The 22,236-nt window shown below is 41.5% G+C and overlaps 1 protein-coding gene across 1 annotated transcript in view; it reads right to left on the bottom strand.

Moving 5' to 3' along the window:
* Positions 1–2,669: 2,669 nt before the first annotated feature.
* si:dkeyp-14d3.1 (transmembrane protein 132C) overlaps positions 2,670–22,236 on the bottom strand; it is a 119,207-nt gene continuing 99,640 nt past the window's right edge. The window contains exons 5-9 of the mRNA XM_041042267.1: positions 19,827–19,970; positions 14,350–14,558; positions 9,520–9,793; positions 6,108–6,299; positions 2,670–4,539 (exon numbers count right to left, since the gene is read on the bottom strand). Of these exons, the coding sequence (XP_040898201.1) occupies positions 3,370–4,539; positions 6,108–6,299; positions 9,520–9,793; positions 14,350–14,558; positions 19,827–19,970 (1,989 nt within the window). The 3' untranslated portion in view covers positions 2,670–3,369. The remainder of the gene's footprint in view (positions 4,540–6,107; positions 6,300–9,519; positions 9,794–14,349; positions 14,559–19,826; positions 19,971–22,236) is intronic.

The raw sequence follows: 22,236 nt of genomic DNA, 5'->3' as shown, positions 1-22,236 counted from the left end.
CTGGTGTTGTAGTTATGGGGACACGCCTCCATTCTGGGCACCAAAAAAGCTGGTTAACAGTTTAAATATTTCTTATAATCAATAAATCCCATAAAAGGACCAAAACCAACAACCAATTGATCCTAACAACAATTGGCTGTGTAGCTAGAAGCTGGTACAGCTTATTCCTCTGTGTCGTCGATTTCCATTGTTTTCCAAAAACCGTTAAAAACACATCAATATGTATTGTTTATTTAGAGTGATGTTTTCATGGGATTTGTTGCCAAAAAGAAAATACAGGGGGAAAAAAAGCAGCCTTATTCTGTAAGGTAAGAATCAGGTTTAGTTTGGGGTAATGGGCTAGGCTGAATGTAGTCAATAAAGAGCCCTTACAAGGATAGAGAGACAAATCACTGTGTGTGTCTGTGTGTGAACATTTCTGTGTGTGTGTGTGTGTGTGTGTGCTTGTGTGTGTGTGTGCGTGTGTGTGTGCGTGCATGTGTGTGTGCGTGCATGCTTTGGTCAGGTGGGAGATTGTGTTTACAAGACACAGATTTGGCACAAGGGTTTTGTTTATGAACAATGTTGTCTTTGGTGCCCTGTGGCTCCATCTGTAGAAATTGGTGAGACCGGAATGTCAAGCTGACCTTGTCAGCTGCTCCTTCGCTCCTCTGCAGCAGCGTGTTTGTGCATGTTTAGCTGCTGTAAAACTACTGTGAACTGATTTTAAAACGAATTCAAAGGAAGCAACATAAATCAAGCAGTGAATAATCATTTGGAAATTGCAAATACAGACCTGGCACATTAGGACCACAGGGAGCACAGCCAACCATTAGTGAGAGTTTGTTGGTCTCACATCATCAATTTAATTAAAAATCCATTTAAGATGGAGGCCCGGGGAAGATTTTTTTTTTCTTTTCCTTTCAGGGAAGTCAAGACTTCAAGGCCAACAAAAAATGAGTCTTGAGTTACCATGCTCCAAGAATGGAAGTGAATGCAATCATTATATCTGCTGTGTCGCATCCCAGCAGGCATGAGCACATCTGAAACCAGAGCCCAAGAGGGTAGAGACGGTGGGTCTTTTAATGGGCTGCTCTGCTGTTCCTACCTGAAGTGGCTGAAGCCACCTACGATGGTCATAGAAGGAGAGTCGCAGTGGTGTTTTAATTACATGGGGCCCTCCATCAATCATGCCCCTTGTGGCTGACAGTTAAATCCCTCCCAGACCTACACCAGCTCCCCTCGCCCTTCACAGTCCACAGGCTGATCACGGCAGCCACAGTCCCAGCACACAGCGTACGCTGCACACAGACCCTGCTTCAATCCCCTGCAGCCACTGACAGAGCCACAGAAGGAAAATCAGGAAATGCAGGAGATGGCAGATCGCACCACAGAGGGAAAAAAAAAAAGAGAGAAACATTTCAGGACAGAGCAGAAACAGAGACAAAGGAGTGAGGAGGGAGAGTGTTTCCTCTGCGTGGGTGCAGGAAATAGCTAAGCTGGGGTCTTCAGTTTTTCCACTTTTGCTAAACCCAGGCAGATGATAAGATTAATAACACTCTTGTGTCTGTACGGTATCTATGAGGCCACCACCACCAGCGACCAGGAAAACAACTAGCACTTCAGTTTTCGTGCAGTTTAAATGAACGAGAGATATCTTGAAAGAAAGTCTAATTGGTGAGCTTTAGAGGTGATGGCAGGTGGATTTTGTTGTTTCTAGTCTTTGTACTTAGCTAAGCTAACGGTCTGCTGGATTATTATCTTTCTATCCAAAGTATGTTTGCTGTTTTTATGTCATTTTATTCCAGTGTGGTGGTTCAGCATACAGCGGATCAGTAGCAGCAGCCGTGAACTTGAGAATCTGTCAGCAAGCTACTTGAACTAGTTAAATAAAAGTAGAAAAACTTTCATACAGGTGTCTGGAGGGGCTCCATTTAATGCCGACTGTTGACATAACTGAGCTAATCTAAATGGCATCCCTAATTACACTCAAGGTAGTGCTACTGTTTGCTCGAGTGTCTCACCTTCCCTCTTCTAAGCTAATATTCTGAGCGTTGCTGATTAACAATCTGATCCACGCTGCAGCAACAGGTAACATAATGTGAACATTTCTCTGCTTGATGGAAAATAATAACAGGAAAAAAACACCACTGTGAAGATAATAACATTCACTGAGCAAAATGCAATTTTTCACCCGACTGCCTTTGTTTAGGAAGTTTTCAGAGATGATTATTATTTGTGCAATTATCTGAATAATAAATGATCCATTTCCAAAAAGAAAACATTTCCCACCTTGCCCGTAATTATCCCTCTTTGTATCTGCGCGCTCCCCGAGAGATGGAGAGCATATTATATGCCAGTTTGTCCATCAGTATGCTTTTCCTGCAGGCTGTGGGACAGAGGTTAACAAGACCTTAATTGGCATTTTCTTCAAAGCCCACAAAACTTTAAACTGAGGAGGGGGAGGTGGCAGCAGGAAATGTCACATTACCATGTTGTCCAGCTATTTAGTTTAAAAGCCCCTTCATACAGTGGCTGTCATGTTAGGTGTTATAATAGTTGATATGAGAGTATTAATGGCCACTGCCTTTCTTCACTGGCAAGCATTAAAAGGATAACATATGGTGTTGTGGCGTGTGTTTAAACTGCATCTCATAAAACATAAAAGAGATGATACACACTCTTGACATTGTTGTGTATTACTTAAATGTTATGAAAATACAATATACAGAGCAACAATACAATGCTTTGGAGACAGTTCAGTATATACATAACAGGTCTTCTGCCGTGTTAAGGAGGATGAGAATGAACCGGAAAATTGTGCCTTTTTTTTCTTTTCTTTTTTTTTTTCTCCAATGACATGCAGAAATTTCTTGTGGCTTGCTTTGGCCTTTTCCAGAACTCTTCCACAGAACAAGGATCTGGCGTAAGAAATTAATATCCAAGATGTTACAAAACTTCCAAAAACCATTTAATGTGCACACACATTCTGAACATCTATCTAGTTGTGTTACTGTTCTTTTTAAAATCTACATGTTGTCTGAATATGACAGGTCATAGTTGCTGCAGATCGATCCTGGGATCCTTACTTGAATTCTATCTAAACCCTGTAGTAATAAAATGATGATAAAAAGGTAATCATCTGATCAACAAATGAAAAAAGCAAACAAAAAAACCCGCCCTTATTCATTGATGTATTTTTTGTTAGTGATTCATCATCAGTCACTTGTAAAATCAGTCCTCTTGAATTTAATGACCCTTTGGCAGTTTGGGGTTTTTTTTCTGAAGTAAATTTCCTCCTCTTTCACCTACTTAAGGGTCCAGTTTCTGTCCAGACCACTTTCCTCTGGAAGGCATAAGGGTGAGTTTGTTACAAGTGCACACAGTACATTATGCCACCTCTTTTAAAGCACTGTCATTTAACCGTTCCATGTAATTGCGCAACTCCTTGGAGTCTCCCAGCTCCACATCTTGGCACACCCACTTAATGTCCTGGCTGTGGCTTCCAGTCAGTGTGTTAACAGTGGGGTAGCTATTGTCCGACGGGATGGTGGTGAATGTGGTGAACTTGACACGCTTCCTCTTGGTGGTGGGGGAGTCTCCTTTGCTGTCCTTGGCTACGCAGCCTGTGTCTGCCGTCCGGTGCACCTGGCCCTGCACGTTCTTCTGTGCTGAGCCTCCGTTCAGCAAGTGGCTGCCCTCCTCGAGGCCGCTGCTGGAGTCCATCATGGAGGTTTGTTCCTCCTGCTGTGGCGACAGGCTGATTTGACTCTCTAGCAGCTCTGCCTCGTTTCCCAACCACACCCAGTCATGGGCATGGTTCATGTTTTCTTGGCCCTCAATGGAGAGCTCCTTGTGGCGGTATTTCAGGGTGTAGGAGATGCAGTTGATGAGAAAGACCAGGATGGCAAGGCAGAAGACCCCCAGCAGGGCGTACATGCCGATCTCAAGGTCTGTGAGCCCACGGGCTGTCTGAACGAGGTCATCGTCCATGTTGCGGCCACGGGGAAGATCCACTTGTGCAGGGAAGTCAGCGAAGTCAATTGGCATGTTCTGGCTACTATCATCTGAAAGTTTGTCTCCATTGGGCCTACGCATTATTGCGCTTCTAGTGGTGGTGGCTCTCTTTAACACCCCATCCTCCATGTCAGAGATGGAGCTGCCATAGTAGTGGGTGTTAAGTCCGGTCCTGTCCTGGGAGGGTGAGAGCCTGCCTCTGTTCTCCATGTCGTCTGCATCCGGGCTGTAGTCGCTGCTCCCGCCCCTTGAGCTGTCACTATGTCCAAACTTCACCCTGATGTTACAGTTCCCCGCTGCCAGGATGCTGCGACGCTTGAACTTCTGACAGACCTCGCAAACAGTCATTTCGACCCTGACCAGCAGGCCTTGGCCCTCTGCCTCCGTCACGATGACAGGCCATTTCCACGAGGGGTCCTGCTGCACTGTCACCACTTCCTCATCTAGGGAGGTGGCTGTCAGGACAAAAAAGTCCGGATTGTACAGGTCTAGAGGAGCCACAGAGCCATCGCTGAACTGTAGCCATGCGCTGATCAAGGCCTCCTGTGGAAATGCACACACAAATATGGATACACACACAACAACAACAATATTGAGAGAGAAAGAGAAAATGAAAATAAACATGCTGCGCTTTGGTAAAACAAAGAAATGGAAATTATAGAGCAAATGTTCTTCATCTAGCCTCATTTCACGGAAACAGACTGGAGAAGATATTAGTTTTCACTGTATTAGCTCTGAAATTGTGAAACTGCAAGCCTGCTTTGCTGGGTAGTTATAGCATCAACCAGATGTTCATCAGATACATTGGTAGTTTCGACTGAAAGTTTTCAGGAGCGTAGTGAATTGGTAAAAATGAAACAAACGATGATTATCTGAATATAATGTTCCTTTTGCCAATGCACCACATGAACTTACACAATACTGCATATGGAGCTTTGCATTGTAACTTGAATATAAACTCACTGAGTCGCATGGCTCTGCCAACTCAGCGGCTATTCTGTCGAAGCTAAGGGGGATGCAGATTAAAAGATAAGCGGGAAAGATCAAACAGTAACATTAAACATTGTTCATGGGAATGAGGATTTGCCATGCAGTGGGCTTCTTCAGGCCTTCTCCTACTGCAATTTCACAATTCGCCTTTTAATGCTGCCAAAGGATAAATCCCCAAAGGCGCACGAGTAGATCCCCAAAGTGGTCTGTCAATGCTCCCTAATTACTGACACCAGAGGCCTTAGAGTGCAGTGTTGCCTGATTATTTTCACACTGCATATGGAGATAGGGCAGATAAATGGCCATCCCATCCTTCCTTACTTGGAGGAAGTGGGTGTAGAGGAATGTAAAGGAGCAGTTCAGAGAACTTGTGACAGAGCTTGATGGACAGATCAAAGAGGCCACTATGAGAATAGCCAGGGCGAATAAGAACGGGAAGCAAAATATGATAGAGCAGCCAAGTTTGGGCTGTGAGTCATATTTCAGTAAAAAGGCTGTGGTGTTGCTTTCGCATGCTCTGAGATTAAATTCCCGTTACTATTAGCTGCCCAAGGAAACACATTCTGTCACACTCTGGCTTTCAAGCCTTGGAGTTAAGAGGGTTAGGGATGGTGTGGAACAAACAAATAGACACGTGTACATGAGCACATGCACACTCACAGCTTTCTTTGATTGTGAAATTGCTCATTCAACGACCCTGATAGTGTGAAATGGAATCTGGAAGAAAGTCTTTTGTTTTTGCACAGTAATCAAGGCGGCAGAATGCACATTTTTGGCTTCAGTTGACATATAAAAATTGTATCTTTCACCAAATGGCTATTAAACCAATGAAGAATAATTTAATATGCTAGGAGATAATAATTACTGGTATAAAACAAATTAATATCATTCTTGGTCTTAATCAGAATAAACTGAATAGTGTTTGAAAATAATTACTAGTCTTTGTTTTTTAATCTATTTTGATCAGAATTAGCATCATTTTTTTTAAAGGAGGCTTTGAATTCAACTATGGTGGCTAAGAGACACATGAACTGAACTAAAGCAAAGCTCAACTCATACTTAAAATATTTTTCTAACCTTTCTTCAGATCCCTTATACAGTACATATCACAGTATCCTGACCTGTTTTGGGCTCTGTAGAACCTCCTGTGTGGTCGTGGTAGCCAGGATGGCTCTGTTGCTTCCTGGACTGAGCTGCAGGCTCATGGAGAGCCCCGTCACCAGCTGGACCCCCAACTCTGTGATGGTGACTTTGTCATCCACCACTGTGACAGTCTTCTCTGCCAGGATTGAGTCTGACAAAGGAGACAACACCTACGAGGTACAAAGGCAAGACAGGGAGAAGGAAAGGAGATTACAGACTCCAACATTAGAGGATTTTAAAAGGAAAAGCTGAAGAGTTTGAGTTTCTTCCAGAATATTACCTCTCAAATACATGATTGTCAGGAAATAACCTGTGACATTCTGGTATGACAATTAGTGCTGTGCTACTCTACAAGCCACTGAACGGCCTATTCATGAAAGCTCTTTCATTTCCTGCTCTAAACACACAGGGTTGGGGAAGTCTTTCCCAGGAGAAATCAGCAGTGACAGCAACCACAGCTAAGAAAAGGAAAGAAACTTCATCAACAGAAAATTCCAAGCAGAAAGACGTCGGCACTGGTCACACCGCTTGATTGACAAGTGATTCCTGGCAAGTGGAACGCAAAAACATCACATCAATGAGCACTTAGCAGTGAGGATGTCACAGACATGAAGAAAAAGCGGATTACCACAAGCTATAGGTGATTTGAGAAAATGTCTTTCCACTTGTTTCATCTAACATAAAAGACTCACAAGCCCCCTGTGCAATATGCAAAACGTTACACAAAATCTACTTTTTATTTTATCTCTTTACTCAGGCTATGTGGATCAAACCACAACTCGGTTTGGCTGCCATCCAAGCCCCAAAACTCCTGTAGGTAAGAATCCATTCTCTTTGATTAATACTGGTAATATAGAGGAGAGGCACACTTTAACCCCAAAACAGGAAGCAGGAAGCCTCACTGTGATGAATACCGTGAGAGTTATATGCGACTTTCTCTGAATGCAAACATCTCCTCCCGTGGCACGGGTAGTCACAGCTGTCAGACCTTCGCGCTTGTCATGTTTTCCAGTTCTTTTGTGAGAGCATGGATGTTTTGCGAAGGTGAAGAGACGTCTGCACAGAGACAGATGGATGAGTCCTCGACACCAGGAAGCACATCCCACTAACACAGATGTCATTAGGAGGCTGATATTCATCCAGTTAGCCTGAAGAGCCTGACAAAGCAAAGGGCCGAGGGGGAGGACCCACTCACCGCTGAGAGCCCGCAGTACAGGCTGTGACACACCGGTAAGCACCTGTCTGCACTAGACAAAAGGCGATACTAGTCAAACCATAGCAGTGACAGTGGCATCTGTTACTGTCTCTGAAATAAATTATATTGTCCATGCTCCTGTAGTATTTATTCAAACCATTCTGTTCCATAGTGAAGTTTCTAAATCTACTTCATGGTGCTTTCATACACTTTTTCATATTTATACTTTTTTCATATATATATAGAATGCTGGTGATACTACAGCAGTGGTGTGTGCTGTCAGGACAAGCAAGGTAAGCAGTGCTTGACGAGTTGAAGCTAAAACTAGACATCAGTTAGAACAATAGTGAAGTGTCAGGGATATCTCTCCTTACATCTCAGAACAGCGCACTGTTCCATAAAGGATCTGGTATTGCCTGTTTGCATTCATCTTGTAATTACTGTCTTCTTGCAGCTTCAGTAGGCTATATTGTCTCTGGAAGCTGGGTTGACTACCAGCCATTACATCTATTGTTGCTGTCATTTTTGTGGACATGTCCTTGTAGAAAAAACTGGGACTCATCAAGTAGAGCGGGGAACAGCATGATTTTGGATGCGTTGTGGATCATCCTGGGATCTTTGAGGGGCGACTAGCTATAGCTAGCTCCAGATAAGTGTGCTTGTCAGGCTGCCCTTGACTCAGCTACACATGTTCCGATGTGTGGAAACTGTTTTTGCACATTTAAAAATGACCTCAACAGTCTTTTCTCCTTAAGTGTTAAGAGGTAGCAGTAGCAAGTAAATGAGCAACTTACACTGATTTATCATGTCAAAAGCTGTTTTAACTAACCACCTTGGTCAGTGTGTGAACATCCTGTTCTTTCTGTTAATCAAGTTTTTTTCTGTGCAAGATCTGCAGTAAGTTTGAGAATAAGTTGAGGCAGCAAAAGACAGGATTCTGCACTGTCACTGGAGTTTATCATTGCCAGTTCAAGGCAAATATTTTGAAGATTACAACAGAAGTCATTTCCTTGCCTCTCTTACTGTCAGCTCAAAGGAATAATCTGCATACTTCTTCAGCCAGGAAGGAGCAGCACGGTAAAGATGTCCAGTCAAAGTGCACCAAGATGCAGGAGAGAGACTTTTAGCACAGGAAGGACAGGCAGCGCAACGTCATGAGACAGCAAAGGCCCTGAATTTAAGAAAGACTTGCTACAACTACTGAAAAGGTATGTTTTAATTTGGTCCATTTTTTTTTTCCTCAGTGGTGTAGGAAACAGCTGAATCGCACATTGACATGGAGGTGTGGGTCGTGGGTGGTGGGTGTAGTTGGTTGTTTGGCTCTTTGGCCTGTCTGTAAAAGTCACTGCACGCCACTGTTTGACAGTAATAAAATCATTACCATATTAGTTTCCAGACTTTCAAATAATTACCTCATTATATTCTGTAATAACTAAAACAGACCTTTGCCAAAATCGTTGGCAGCCTCCACTGCCCACTGTAATGCATTTTACATTCTGTGTCATCAGATTTTGGGGAGAAACCTGAATAATAACTTGACATCAGAGGATGAGGAGCAGGCACTGATCTGCCAACACAATTATGACTGAAGCTTCAAGAGATTACAGTAATGGCAGATGGTAGAATGACTGGATGAATATTCACTGTTATCAAGAGATGTTTCTGGATCCTCCTCCTCTCCCTAACTCCTATATCATTAACAATGCCACTAGCATGAGATGGACTTTGACCTTTTGACCTCTTTATTCATGACTGTGTATTGACAAACCACCAATGAGTTAAAGAATAGTTCAGGTTTATTTCAGTCTTGGTCTTATAGTGACAATTAGACTTGTTGTTATCAAGCCAATAGTTCAGCCAAATTACTTTATTTGAAAGTGAGAACCACAAAATGTCAATGAAAATCCCTCATTGCACAGGTAAACTATGCGTGTGGAAAAACAATAGGTCAGTCTGTAAACTGTGATGGATGCTTACACAGCCAGTTTTACAGCTCATGTTGCAACTCCCAGTTGGTTTGGTTCAACGGGGAGTTTGTTCCAAACCTTTATGATTGTTCAGCTGCTCATGTCATAAGTGCAATGTTGTAGAAATGATGGCCAAAATACAAAAATGAGACCCGAATTGTATGAAACTGGAATTAACATTTAATAATCCTTTAAACAGTGTCCCTATAAAACTGGCACAGGGCCTACCTGGATGGTGGTTATCCCCATGTCGAGTCCCATCAGTATCCTCCTGTCCAGTAGCTGTGCAATCTGGGGGTCCTCTACCTTCAGGAAGTCCCACACCAACTCTGTGATGTCCACCTGCCAATCCGTGCCAAGCATGAAGCTTGTCTGGCCTCGAGGATCAGCTGACTCAGCTACAAAATGGGTCAGGACTCTAACCATGGCGTGCTGGTATTGCAGCGTGCAGCTTCGTCCTCGTTTGTCTTCATCGTCCTCGTCCTCGCTGTCCCGTGTAGACCTGGCAATAGTAAGAAAACACGCTGATATACTCTGGGGATGGCAGTGTTGATTGGTCCTCTACTTGATCCAGACTTAAATGTCTCAAATAACTAATTATTTCTTATATAATTTGGTGCACACATTCGTTTTCTTCAGCGGGAGCTGTGGTAACTTTGGTTATTCGCTGATGTTTCATCTAGCGCCTGATCAAAATCTGAATTTGTCCAATTCCAATGCTCCGATTCCTGCAAAACTAAAAGCATTCCCTTCAGACTCAGCTGTACTTTGTGTTTTGTGCTGATTATAAATTTTCGTAGATGAGAAGAGAAAACATCAGCACTGCGCTCTGCACTGATGTGTGGTTTGTGTGTATTTTCAGCAGAGTTTTCACTTAAAGCGATGTCTGTCAAGTGTACTCACACACGGCAGTGCAGCTCATACAGGGACGTTTACCTGAAGAAGATCCAGTAATGATGCAGTGCTGATGATAAAAAACCACTAAGAGGGGATCAGTCCAGTGTATGGCTGGCATTTTTCTTTCTCAGTGTCTCTTCCTCACCATTTTGGCGCACCAGGTCTGGCCTGTGAATGTGCATACACCACCTTACAGCTTTACTTAATAGCCTCCCTGATTGCTCTGTTGCTAGCAAATCTAATTTTATTACTGTAGGCAACAAATCAGCCAAGAGAGGCCCAGCTCATATTCACCAGTAAAATTGCTTTGAGTATGACAAACAAGGTTTAGTGGTTACAATACAGCTGATATCATTAGATTTTATCCATAACAGTTTTTTTTTTATTTTTATTAATTTTGCTTCAACAAACAACTTTATAAAAACAACAGATGAAGCAACCTGAGATGTTGAGAAAGCAATGTTTGAACAGTTGATCTGGGAGAATAAATGCTGTTGCAGCTCTTCAGTCTTACACCGGAGCCAGTTGGGATAGTTGCACACAGGAAAGTGCTTTGTCAACAAAACTACTAATCATATACTATACTGTAGACTTAACACCCACCTCTTCGTCTAATCATTGTCATTTCTTCCTCTGTCTCTCTTTCTCTCTCACACAAATGCACGCTAGCAAAGGTTGTGATCATGATAAAGGGGAGAAGAAAAGAAATTAATCTCTTCAACTGTTTTCCTTGCGATTATCTGCTCTACTTGTCTCTTTCTGTCTGAATCCCCAGAGAAATCTGACTGCATGCGAAGCCGTGGGAATAAAGATGTTAGCTGCGCGCTCCAGAGAAAACCCGAGAATACAGTGAGACTGGGAGTTAAGGGCTTAAAACCTTGGCTGGCGGGACCAATTTCACATGCAACTGAATGACAGCCATTCACAGAAGAAATTATTCCACTGTGGATATTGTCGGATCACTAAATTCAACAAGGTTGAAGAACAAGAACAACAAGTGATTCCCAGTTCAAATTTTTACTGAAGTGTGGTGTCCAATGGATACCAATCAAGTACTGTGCTTTACTAAGACTGTTTCACTTTCTCTCTTGCTGTCTTGTAAACTCAAAGCCTATACAATCTTCATCTCAGAAGTATTTCTCTGAGTAACAAGTTAAGATAAACAGTTTAACACTAAAAACCCACCAGCTTTCATCAGATTTCAGATCAAATGCTTCTAAAACCTTTTTCTAATGGAAATGAAAGGACATGCATCTAGAGTCATCAGTCCAGGCCTTAATACCATGCCAGACCTGGATGGATGTCTGTTGATCAGTTTGTAGAACAGCTGTTTGTCCTGCACAACACTGCTAACACATCTCTGACTTAAACGTTTTAACACTATATAAGAAAATCTTGTAACACTAGATTAGAGGAGATCAGCAGATCAGTGACGTCTGGTCCGTGCCTTTATTTCACATTTAGTGCATGTTCATTAATGCTAACTCCTCCACTTAGGACTTTTAGGTAATTTTCCACACAGACGTAGAACAGCAGAACTGCATTCAATTCCCAGTAATACTTTTTGTTTTATCAAATGCACGGAGGCTCATAACTGGGCTACCTTGGTCCACCTCGGCTAATTAAAGGCCAGCCTTCGAATTCACTTATAAACAAAAGAACTCCCAGCTGCATAAAGTGTAGCACTGGTTCAGATACATTGTTCATTCCACCAGACTTCCTTTAAAGTTTCTGCTCTCCTTTAGAAAAGTCCTGCTCTCCAGAGTCTCGACACTCTCTCCGCTCATTTACACATCATACGCCGAGGAGAAAACCATCTGCCAATGATTTCAGTCACCATCTTCCAATTATTCCATTGGCAGCAACTAAAAGTGTCTCACCAGTGATATGCTTTGGTTAAACCCTTTTGAATCATATCGCGAGCGTTTTGAGCATAAACAGAATTTGTAATTTGACATTCACAGTCAATGAATTGACAAATGGCACTAATGTTGCAAGAGTATGTCCTGACATATTGACTGAATCAGTGTTTAAACAGTGTATTTATAAGGACATTTATACATGCAGGTATTAGTCAGATGTAATGGATTCAGGAGTAAACAAGCTGATAGTGAAGTCCAACCATTTTAGCTCCGGTATAAATCTGATATGCCAGTGCTTGTGCAGCCATCTCAAAATCTAATCTAAGGTTAATCTAATAAACAAATCACACCCGGCGCAGAGAACCTGCTTCACAAAGCAATTTTTCTTTCCGCTTCATTCACTTTCAAGCCCAGCTCTGACTTCAGAGGAGATGCTGCATATTAATGTGTGTGTCATGCTTATTTTTATTGTGCCCTGTGGATTGTGTGCTGTATTTGTTTTGGCATTTTGCTGCATTTTATTTTCTGCTACAATAACATGACGAAGGTCATTTGGACAGAAATAGGCAGTCCTGCTTCTATATATACAGAAGCAGCTCTATCTGACAGCGGCTGATTGTTTTTTATTGTTTGAATCTTGTGGGGAATTCAGATACAGCTTTTTGTTTTACAGTAGATAGAGAGCACTCAGAACACGTAGTTTGAGACAACTCAGTATAAAAATAACATTAAATAAAAGGTAACTGCAGGAGAATTTTTAAGGCACTATAAAACAAGGGAAAAAGGAAATCTCGATACATATTTTGAAAGACGTGTTAAAGGAGTGGTGCGTGCCTGAGTGCTACGCCTACAGTGAGGTTTGCTGTCTGGAAAGGCTTATCTTGTCCCTGTTTTGACAGAGCTTAGAGAGGGAAGAGGTGAGCCATACAGGCAGTGTCAGTCAAAAACTGTGTAAAGAGTAATTTTGCAACTATTCCTCTAACAAGCCTGATGTCTCTTTATTTCTCATCTCTCTCTCTCTCTCTCTCTCTCTCTCTCTCTCTCTCTCTCTCTCTCTCTCTCAGTGTGGCCATGTGACCAGCCTGGCTGACAGAGGAAGGTCCTGCCACTTGCTATTGTCGCTCATTGGCACAGTTCCTTGTGGGCTTCTGGACAGTGGACCAGTGCCCATTCTCACCAACAGGCATAGTGCTACTTTGAAAGGTCATGCCTGTTATCCCCTGATAAACAAAGACGAGTGGGAGACAGGGAGAAACAATGCTTTCTGCCGCCCATCAGCAGCGGTGCTGGCATCAACAATGACAACACAACTTGGCTGTCCCCGTTGATAAAGGCATACCAGCGCACAGCTGGAAAAGCAACATCCTCGACAAGCCGTGGCGCTAGTCGAATGCTGTACCTCTGTCACTCAAAATAAGACGGGAGCACAGATAATTAGAGTGGCCACACTGGTGCGTGGGATGACTCCAAGTCCAACCGCAATGCTTTTCCAGAAGTAATTACTGCAGGTAGGCTGATAGCTGCTCCATCAACTGATGGATTTCAACAGTTGCAGAGTAACACTGCACGGCGGCATTGGCAGAGGTGCTGCTAGTGATGAGGCCCCAGGGGAGAGGTCTGACCTCCAGACAGCTCTAATAATGTTCTGTCCTACTGACGACTAAGAGGCGCAATGGCAGGCCACCTTAAGCCAGTCCTAATGACAAGCTGTATTGCACAGGTCAGCCATTTTGTTATCAGCCAAGAACTGTCAGTAGGACTGAAGTAAAGAAGAGACAGGTGGAGTGGTGTTCAGTCATACGTCTCATCATTATCTTATCTAAGGCTGCCATGACTTAAATACACCACCTGGAATAAAGGCCATTCATTGCCCTCTTAAACCGAGCTAGTGCTGCAACGGTGGACAAAGGACTTTAAACAGTCAGCATTTATGTGATGCCAACAGGAAAATCAAGAAGCACAACACTGTTGCCAGAGAATGAAAAAAAACAAAACAAACAAAAACAAGTGCATTTATAAATTAAACTTGGATCCACTCAAATTAAAAGTTATAGCATAATTATGATGCTGGATAATTAGAAGTGATGCCTGATTTAAACTTTGAACAACAAAATACTTGCAGCCCATCTGATTAACCTTTCTCTTAATTTCTTTATTGTAAATAACCACAGGAAAAAATGCATTTTTGCTTATTTATACTTCTGGTGTAGTCTAATAGATTTAAAAGCTTTTGCTAAATACAAGACCAGATCACATAGCCACAAGGCCCTGTACCTGACAGACGCATGCAGTACTGTACCTCTGACTGGGGGCCATGATGGGTACCCTCCATCCTTTGATCTGGCTGAGCTCCGTGTCTGACACCTCAATCTGGAGGGGGAGTCGAGGGATCCACACGTTGAGCTCCAACTGAGCGCTCAGGTATCCATAGGTGAAGTTCACCATCATCTTCACCTTGCCCTTCATCTCCTTGCCATTCACGAAAACATAGTCACACCTGTCTGACACCTGCGTGGGAGGAGAGGGGCAGGATTAAGAGAGAGAGCATTTAAGTCGAGTTCTTCTGATGGTTGCACTAGATGACTACACAGTGAACCACACAGTGCAATACACTGTACAGTGTACACTGTAGGCTGGGCCCTCCAAGTTGATTATAAGGCTTTACACTTCTGAGCGCTCTACCGATACAGTATTCCTGTAAGTACTTTGAACAAGATGAAAGCTCCTCTATCTGCTCTACACTCAGGAAAAGAGGGAGGAGGGCAGCAAAGACATTTTGAACCTGAGGGAAAACAGGTCGTGGTCTGCTCTTCTATTATAGTTCAGCCTATAGCTAAAAGAAGAACCAACAGATGGAAACTAGTAAGAAGAGAGCAGTTGTCTCTTGATAAAATGTCCAAACTCAAAGCCATCTGTTTCATAAATTGCCTTATAAAAGGAATGAGTGGAACAATTTTGTACTATCGAAATCCACAACTCCTTGTTGCTTTGACTTGCTCTTTTTGAAACCCCCTCCCATGCTTCTTCTTTTTCTTTTCCTTTTTTCTTTTCCTTTTTTTTTATACTTGTACCAGTGTTTGACTAACGTCCAGAATCCTCTCCTTCCCTTTCTCTTTAAAAAGCTTATGATCACGCAAGCACTTCAAACACATAACATGCACAAATACACAAAAAGCCATGAGGGGTATCCAGCAAACACACTCTCACACACAAAGAGGTAATTCATCAGTATTTCTTAAACAGAGACACCCATTTTTTTCTGGGCATTTTGTAAGTCCTGTTGATTCTAACATATAGCAGGCTGCCATGGCTGGAATTAGATGGAATTAGATGGTTTGGAGACATATCTTTTTTTTTTTTTTATACTTCTACGTTATTTCTCCACAGCGAGATAAAACCATAAACAGCCATTCATCATGAAGCCGCGGCAGGACATCCTCTGTGACCAGGAAGAAAACTTTGTGTGTGATAGATTCTGTATCTTTATGTGAGCTCCCTCCACTTCACATCACCTCTAGGCTGAAGCCAGCAGGAGAGTTTCTGTGGAAAATAAATTCAGTGGGGTTGGAGAAAGAAAAGCAGATATTTGCAGATTTCCTGAATTGACTTTATAACCAGTGCTGTGTGTGTGTTAGCTGGCTGAACTAGTGGAGCTTGTGGGAACTTGCGGGAAAGCCTTCATCAAAGCAGTCATGGAAGAATTTCCAGTTAATCCCCTCTGTTTACACCCACATGGACAACAGGCGAATATCCCTGGAAATTAGGTCCATATTGGACGACTTTGTGCCTCGCAGAGTTGGCGTTCCACCAAAGATCTATAATTATCATTTGTCTTATTATTGAGTGTAACCACAATCTTTTCTCAACCTTAACCAAGTGTTTTAGTTTAGTAACCATAATCATACCTTAAACATAATTAATTTGCCTTAACCACAATCTTTCTGTAACTGGTGGCAAGAAAAGTGCTCAGACCCTCTTGTAACAGAGGGGTTAATCTCTGAACTAACAACTCACAGACATCTGAAACGTGGCCTCAAATAGACACTGCTTTTTTATGTGAGGGTACAAGCCAAGAAAAGGCTAGGTACAGTACAATGTATTAGTTTATCTATGTTTTTTTAATGTAAGGTTTTATTCTGAAAAGTAAACAGGAACTACAGTGGTCAAATGAATGTAATAGAGTGAAGAGTAGAGTAAAAGTAAAGTGCAAGTACCTCAAAATTGTACTTAAATACTTGAGTATATGTACTAAGTTACTTTCCACTGTTGTCCCTCTCTTTAACCATAATTTAGCTACCATTAATAGACAATTAATGTCACTAAATGTATTCAACAGTATGCAACCGTATACACACTGCCACTGTGAGGCAACTTTCATCCCCATTCTCTTTTGTTTTTTCTTCTTTTCATTTGTTTTTTTTTTTTTTTAATAGCTGAGTTGACCATTTTTAAATGGAATGAAAAAGTCTTTCAACCCTCAGCAAGCTAATAAAAGCAGAGTTCTTTATGTCTGTACACTGGCCTGAGCCAGAGACAAGAATCTCTAAAAGCCCCTATGAGAAAAGCCTGCTGCAGGGCATCCTTCAAGGCTACAGCCAGCCATCAGAGAACTTCTGCTCAGGACTGCACAAGTCCTGCATTCTCAAGTGGATGCATGCAGGATCAATGGCTATTTGCTTTTTGTCTTTACAGCACATAAAGAGAACATTCGTAACAGCACCTTGCTCACGCACTAGTGCCGCATGACACTGCAATGTAACGGGGGCTGACAGAGTTGCTTAATGAAGCTTTGAACATTTCTACAAGGGCGGCATCACTCCCCTGGCTACAGTCAGTCATGGAGCAGATTGGGCTCCATCAGGGCTCCCAGTGTGAGAGTGTGTTTGAATTGATAAAGATGTCAGAGGAGTCCTTGCTCCTTATCAGCCCTCATTGTTCGACTCTTTCTCTCTCACTACGCCGAGGCTGAAGTGCCTTTGACAACCCCTTCGTCTCAGACTTTTCTCACAAGTTGGGGCTCGGTAAACTGTCTGCAAGAGCATTAGGTTGCAGGCTGTATAATACCTAGGCTCCATGTGTGGCTCATTGACCATATCTAACTGTGATATGAATAATCAATAAAACAGATGCGGCTGACAAATATGTTTATCCTCTCAGTCTTATTTTTCTTGCCACGTTCACAAAACGACTGTATGAAGACAGTTTACCTTTATTTGTGATAGGAAAAGAACGTGTAAATGAGTATGGGATTTATTAACATACAGCTCTGCTGCAGGATGTCCCATGACAGGCAAATTAACTGCCTGCTGGCATTTCTTCAATCTATTCCCAAACAATCTAAGCAGAAACAATTATGGAAAACATGGCGGCTGACATCCAGCCATCCCATCACATTACACTGATGTGCTTACATCTTCCTGCTGTGCTGGATTACTGACCAACACAGCTCCAAATCAATATTTTAACATATAAAGACACCTCCGTTTAATCAGCAAGCCCTTTAACCCCTGATCAGGATGTGTGTTGTGGCAGACTGATGGTGGGAGCATGTTTGTGAATTACACACCCTCTGTCATTCTGATTCACAAAATATCATAAACGTCCAGGAGGATCCTTTGCCACATTAATCAGACACATTAAGCAGCTAACGGGAGAATACTTACAGAGGACATTACGGCTGTCTCTGGATCTAGCCAAGGAAATTAACAACTCACCAGACAGATACAATCCATGGCAGATATGAGCGATGGGAGAAGGGAGCATGAAGGTGGGGTGAGCCTGTCTCTGGCTTGTACACAGACTTGGCTTGACAGAAGCAATTAAGCCACTCAGACTCCTCTGCATAAGCTACACCACTCACTTCAACGCAAGGAGAAGGTCTGTGCATATTCTAATGGGCCTGTTTCATAATAGCAGCGGTTGTAAGAGCCCACTCACAGCATGACCTTGAGTAACTACAGTTCATGACTAACATGGAAACTCATGAATACACAACAGTAGACTGTGTTTGTGTTGCTGTTTTAATTATTCTTTCCTTTGTGAGCTACTGAAATGCATATTTTCTTTAAAAAAAAAAAAAAAAACCTGGGAGACGAAGGTAAATTCTGAATTTGCATTTCAACATTTTTTTAATGCTAGAATATGGATCAGACTTTCTCATTGAAAGTCAGACAGAAATAAACAAAACTCACAGCAAATGATACGTTTAAAACTCATGTCAAAAATATGCATGATATGTAATAATGATGGCAGAGCCTTATTTCTGCCCACACGTCGTCCAAAATTTGTTTAAGCAAGACAAGTCCCTAAAGAGGTTTAAAGAAAAAGCATGTGACCTGAGGTATTTCTTTCAAATTCACTGTAATTATAAGGCCACAAGTGAGTAGAAGCATCATTTAATGTGCACAGTGATTCATTATTCAGGTTTAATGTCACTCTGTGTTTACTTACCACTAATTCCCTAGGTCAGAATTAGATAAATTAGTCATGTTTACACACATGATCGCAGGCTATGATTAGAACAAAACTTCCCTGAGTGAGCAGCAGTGAGCATGCACGATGAATGTTCTGAACTAGAGATCTGTGGCTTTTTTTTTTTTTTTTTTTTAAAAACATCTTTGACTGCAATTTAATTTCCCTCTGGAACTCACTTAACCATCCCTAAGTCACGCATCACACATGATAAGGTGGACCAATGTGGCAAAATATCCTTCTCTTCTTTAGTTTTAGATTTTGTTTCATTGTCATTCTTTAGTGTAAATTACTGGAGTTTGATTTTCTGCATCCTGCTACCCTTTCTGATCTTGACAGGTTCAGACAGGAGACATGATTGGAACGAACCCTTGGCACAGCAGGGTGCTGTTTCTAGATGCCGAACAACATCTCTGCCACTTGGAACTGGAAACAGACCACAGACGTGTGATTTTTTTCTCTGGTTTTTTATTGAGTCCTTCTATAGATTATAAAGCAGTGACTGGGATTCTGGTTGAGAGCAACTTCTTTTTTTATTAGAGAGCAAAGCGACTCATACCAGGGCTCAACTTTATAACACTGTAAGGGACTTTTTAATTCTGTTGTGCCTTGTGCCCTAGGTTTGAAAGGGGCTCTAAAAATAAAGGAAAACTTGAGCAACCTGTCAGCAGTCGTTGCATATCAAACACGCACTTTCATGTTGTTTGCTGGTGTTTGTTTATCCTTTCTGGAGGATTTATATAGATGTGCTAAACATAGAAAACCTTCATGTCTGTCGCATTTTTAATACTTACAGTATTGATTTCACCTAAGCTTGAATGCAGTGTCTGTAAAGCCTGACAATACCTGCATAGTGCCAGTCATTAAGTGCATATTTGTAGTTAATCCTTTTTCAATTTGTAATTTATTACAATATATATATATATATATATATATATATATATATATATATATATATATATATATATATATATATATATATATATATATATATATGTATGTATGTGTGTGCACATTATGGTTCCTTCTCTTTGAGTCACTGCACTGGCTTTTAACTGCACTGAAATCCACTGAAAAAATCCCTTTACATAGCAGACATTTGAGAAAAGGAGCAGCAATTTTGTGCTGCTAATTGCAGTAACAATGTGTCTGTCCATATTTATATCATCATATTTGTGCTTCACCTTGTCACAGAGTCACACAGTGTTCCAGCTGCATATATACCACATTTGAAAAAACATTGGAAATTATATATTTGAAGACACACAGAATTTAATTTCCCTTTCAACAGTTCATCTTACTGACCTTGACCACGTCCTCATCTGTAGAGAGACACTTGACTGCTTCGGAGACATCTGTAACAGAGGCGTCTATTCCAATGGTCACCACCTTTACTGGGACAGCCACTGTCTTGCCAGTCAGCACAGCCGTGTTCAAAATCTCAGAGTCCTAGAGACAGAAAGAGAGACAGTGAGCTCAGGACAGTACCGGTCAAAGGCCTGGCAGGTCTCTAATCCACCCAATAATAGACAATCAGTAATTAACAGCTCAGAAAGAATGGAAAAAGTGCAAGTAACAAGTGGTATTGAAAATTACCTCGAGGCGTTGCATAATCACAGCTCAATTAGTGATTATTTGGTAAACCACTGTGAAATCAGAACCACTGCTGGGTAGACAGCTAATGACTGATGGCAGCTGGTGAGCTCATTGTCCAGGGTATTGTTACAACAGCTAAAAATCCATGTTTTTGTCATTTAAATTCTGTACCAGGCTCACTGTACAACTAGAGTCTAGTTTGATCTCCAGAGAAGAATTTCTTTAGTTTCTAAAGGTGCCACATGCAGTGTTTTGTTTCTATAGATTTTTGAATAGTTACTGTTAAGTTTGTTCGCTGAGTAACTGAATATGAATTTAGCCACAACTATTCGGGGGTTATTCTAATCATTATGAATGTAAGTAGGATGAATACATAGCATTCCCCTCACTGCCATGCTCTACAGCCATCTAACTGATTAAAGTAATTAGCATAACATTGTGGTTGGCTTGTCACTGAAATTGCAGATTGGCAGACAAAAATTTTAGATTTGGCTTGAACATTATATTTTCATGTGGGAAAAGTATTTTGCTCTATTACATGAGTATTTTTCTACCAATCATTTCCGTCTCTACTCAGACACATCATCAGTAACATAATGCAGTCACTGAGTATTTCTGTTGCCAGGAATGTTCCAGCTTTTATTCATGTTGACTTGAATCCACAGCACATTGAAGGCTCTTTTGCCGTCTCTGCAGTGGTTGTGATTACCCTACTCTTGTGTATGTGTAATTGCCTAGTACAAAAAAAAAAGCATTGCCACAGAACAGAACCAACATAATAACTAAAAAAAATGCTGTATGCCACTTTGCATTTGGTTGTAATGCAAGGAGAAAATGTAGTATCAACCATCAAACTGTGTTCATTCATAACAAGCTAAAATACCAAGATGCCAACTGCATATTTTACAATTACAGATAACAGCTAGAAAAAAAAAAGTTAAACAGTGGTCATTAGTTTTAGCTAAGGTTAGCTCTTTAGTTTTAGTTGTCTAGTTAGTTGGCTGTTTCTCGGTGACCAGTTACTACAGTTTGGCTTATCATATAATTTTTCATATGATAAAACACTCATCAGAAACTTAACCCGCCAGGAGTCAGTCAGATCCTTCTTGTGTAGATTAGTACTTGCTGGCCAAACACTTTTAACCAGCCTCTATGTAAAAAGCACCAATGCTATAATTTGCTCCTGGACTGTAGTGGAGGTACTCTGAAGGAGAGACCTCAGCAGTCGAGATAGCCCTGGTTCTTTAAATTTAATGGCAGAGCTTCATTACTCTGAACAGAAATCTTAACCTTTTATTAAACTTAGGCTACACACACACACACTCACATACACCGCTATTGTCACAGAAAATAATTGGGGCCAGTTAAGATAATTTTGCGGTAACTTTTGCTCTCTAGTCACCCATGCACATTGGCTTGTCTCTTCTGCCTATTCAGCCCAAAGAAATTTCACTTCAATTGCACAGATTGCTATGGAACCCTGGGCACCAGAGTAAATAGCTGCCATTGAGGTCAAAGTGTACCTCTCAATACTTCTGCTGTATGACGAACACAGCCTTCTTTCTGTTGGGGAACAGAAATGGCTTTAGCTAATTGTACAGCAGGACAAAAGTCTTTCATTGTCAGCTGTTTTCATTCTGCTCTTGGGATGGTCTTACACAAAAGACCGGCACTTATTTTCCTTAATTTCAATGGGCAGGAACCCCAAGACACCCTATTTTTTTCCCTTTGTATTGAATCTTTTCCAGCACTAAAGACATGCCTGTGTTATTCTATTGAGGTAGCAGCTATTACTTTTTTCTTTTAATAGAAAAATCAAACTCTGGAGTGATGTCTGTTGAACAAAATGTCACATTTATTGAGAATAATATTGTTAGACCTAACAAGCGTAGACAGGACCAATCTACAGCGTCTGACTCAGTGTCACCACATTCATGTGTATTCCACAGTTACCACAGAAGTACACCAGTTTTGTACACTACTCTGTTAACTTGCTTTGTAAAGACTCACCCTGTGTTTGTGAGCTTGAGAATCATTCAGAAAAGGAGAACAGGATTAAGTTTGGTTGAAAGGAGCGTAGTCATTTGTAAGCATCAGTTACTGAGACCATTCAGCGCTG

The sequence above is a fragment of the Toxotes jaculatrix genome, chromosome 7 (genome assembly GCF_017976425.1).
Source record: "Toxotes jaculatrix isolate fToxJac2 chromosome 7, fToxJac2.pri, whole genome shotgun sequence".
Lineage (NCBI taxonomy): Eukaryota > Metazoa > Chordata > Actinopteri > Toxotidae > Toxotes > Toxotes jaculatrix.
Note: the sequence above shows the minus strand (reverse complement) of the source record. Positions and strands in the feature narration are given on the sequence as shown.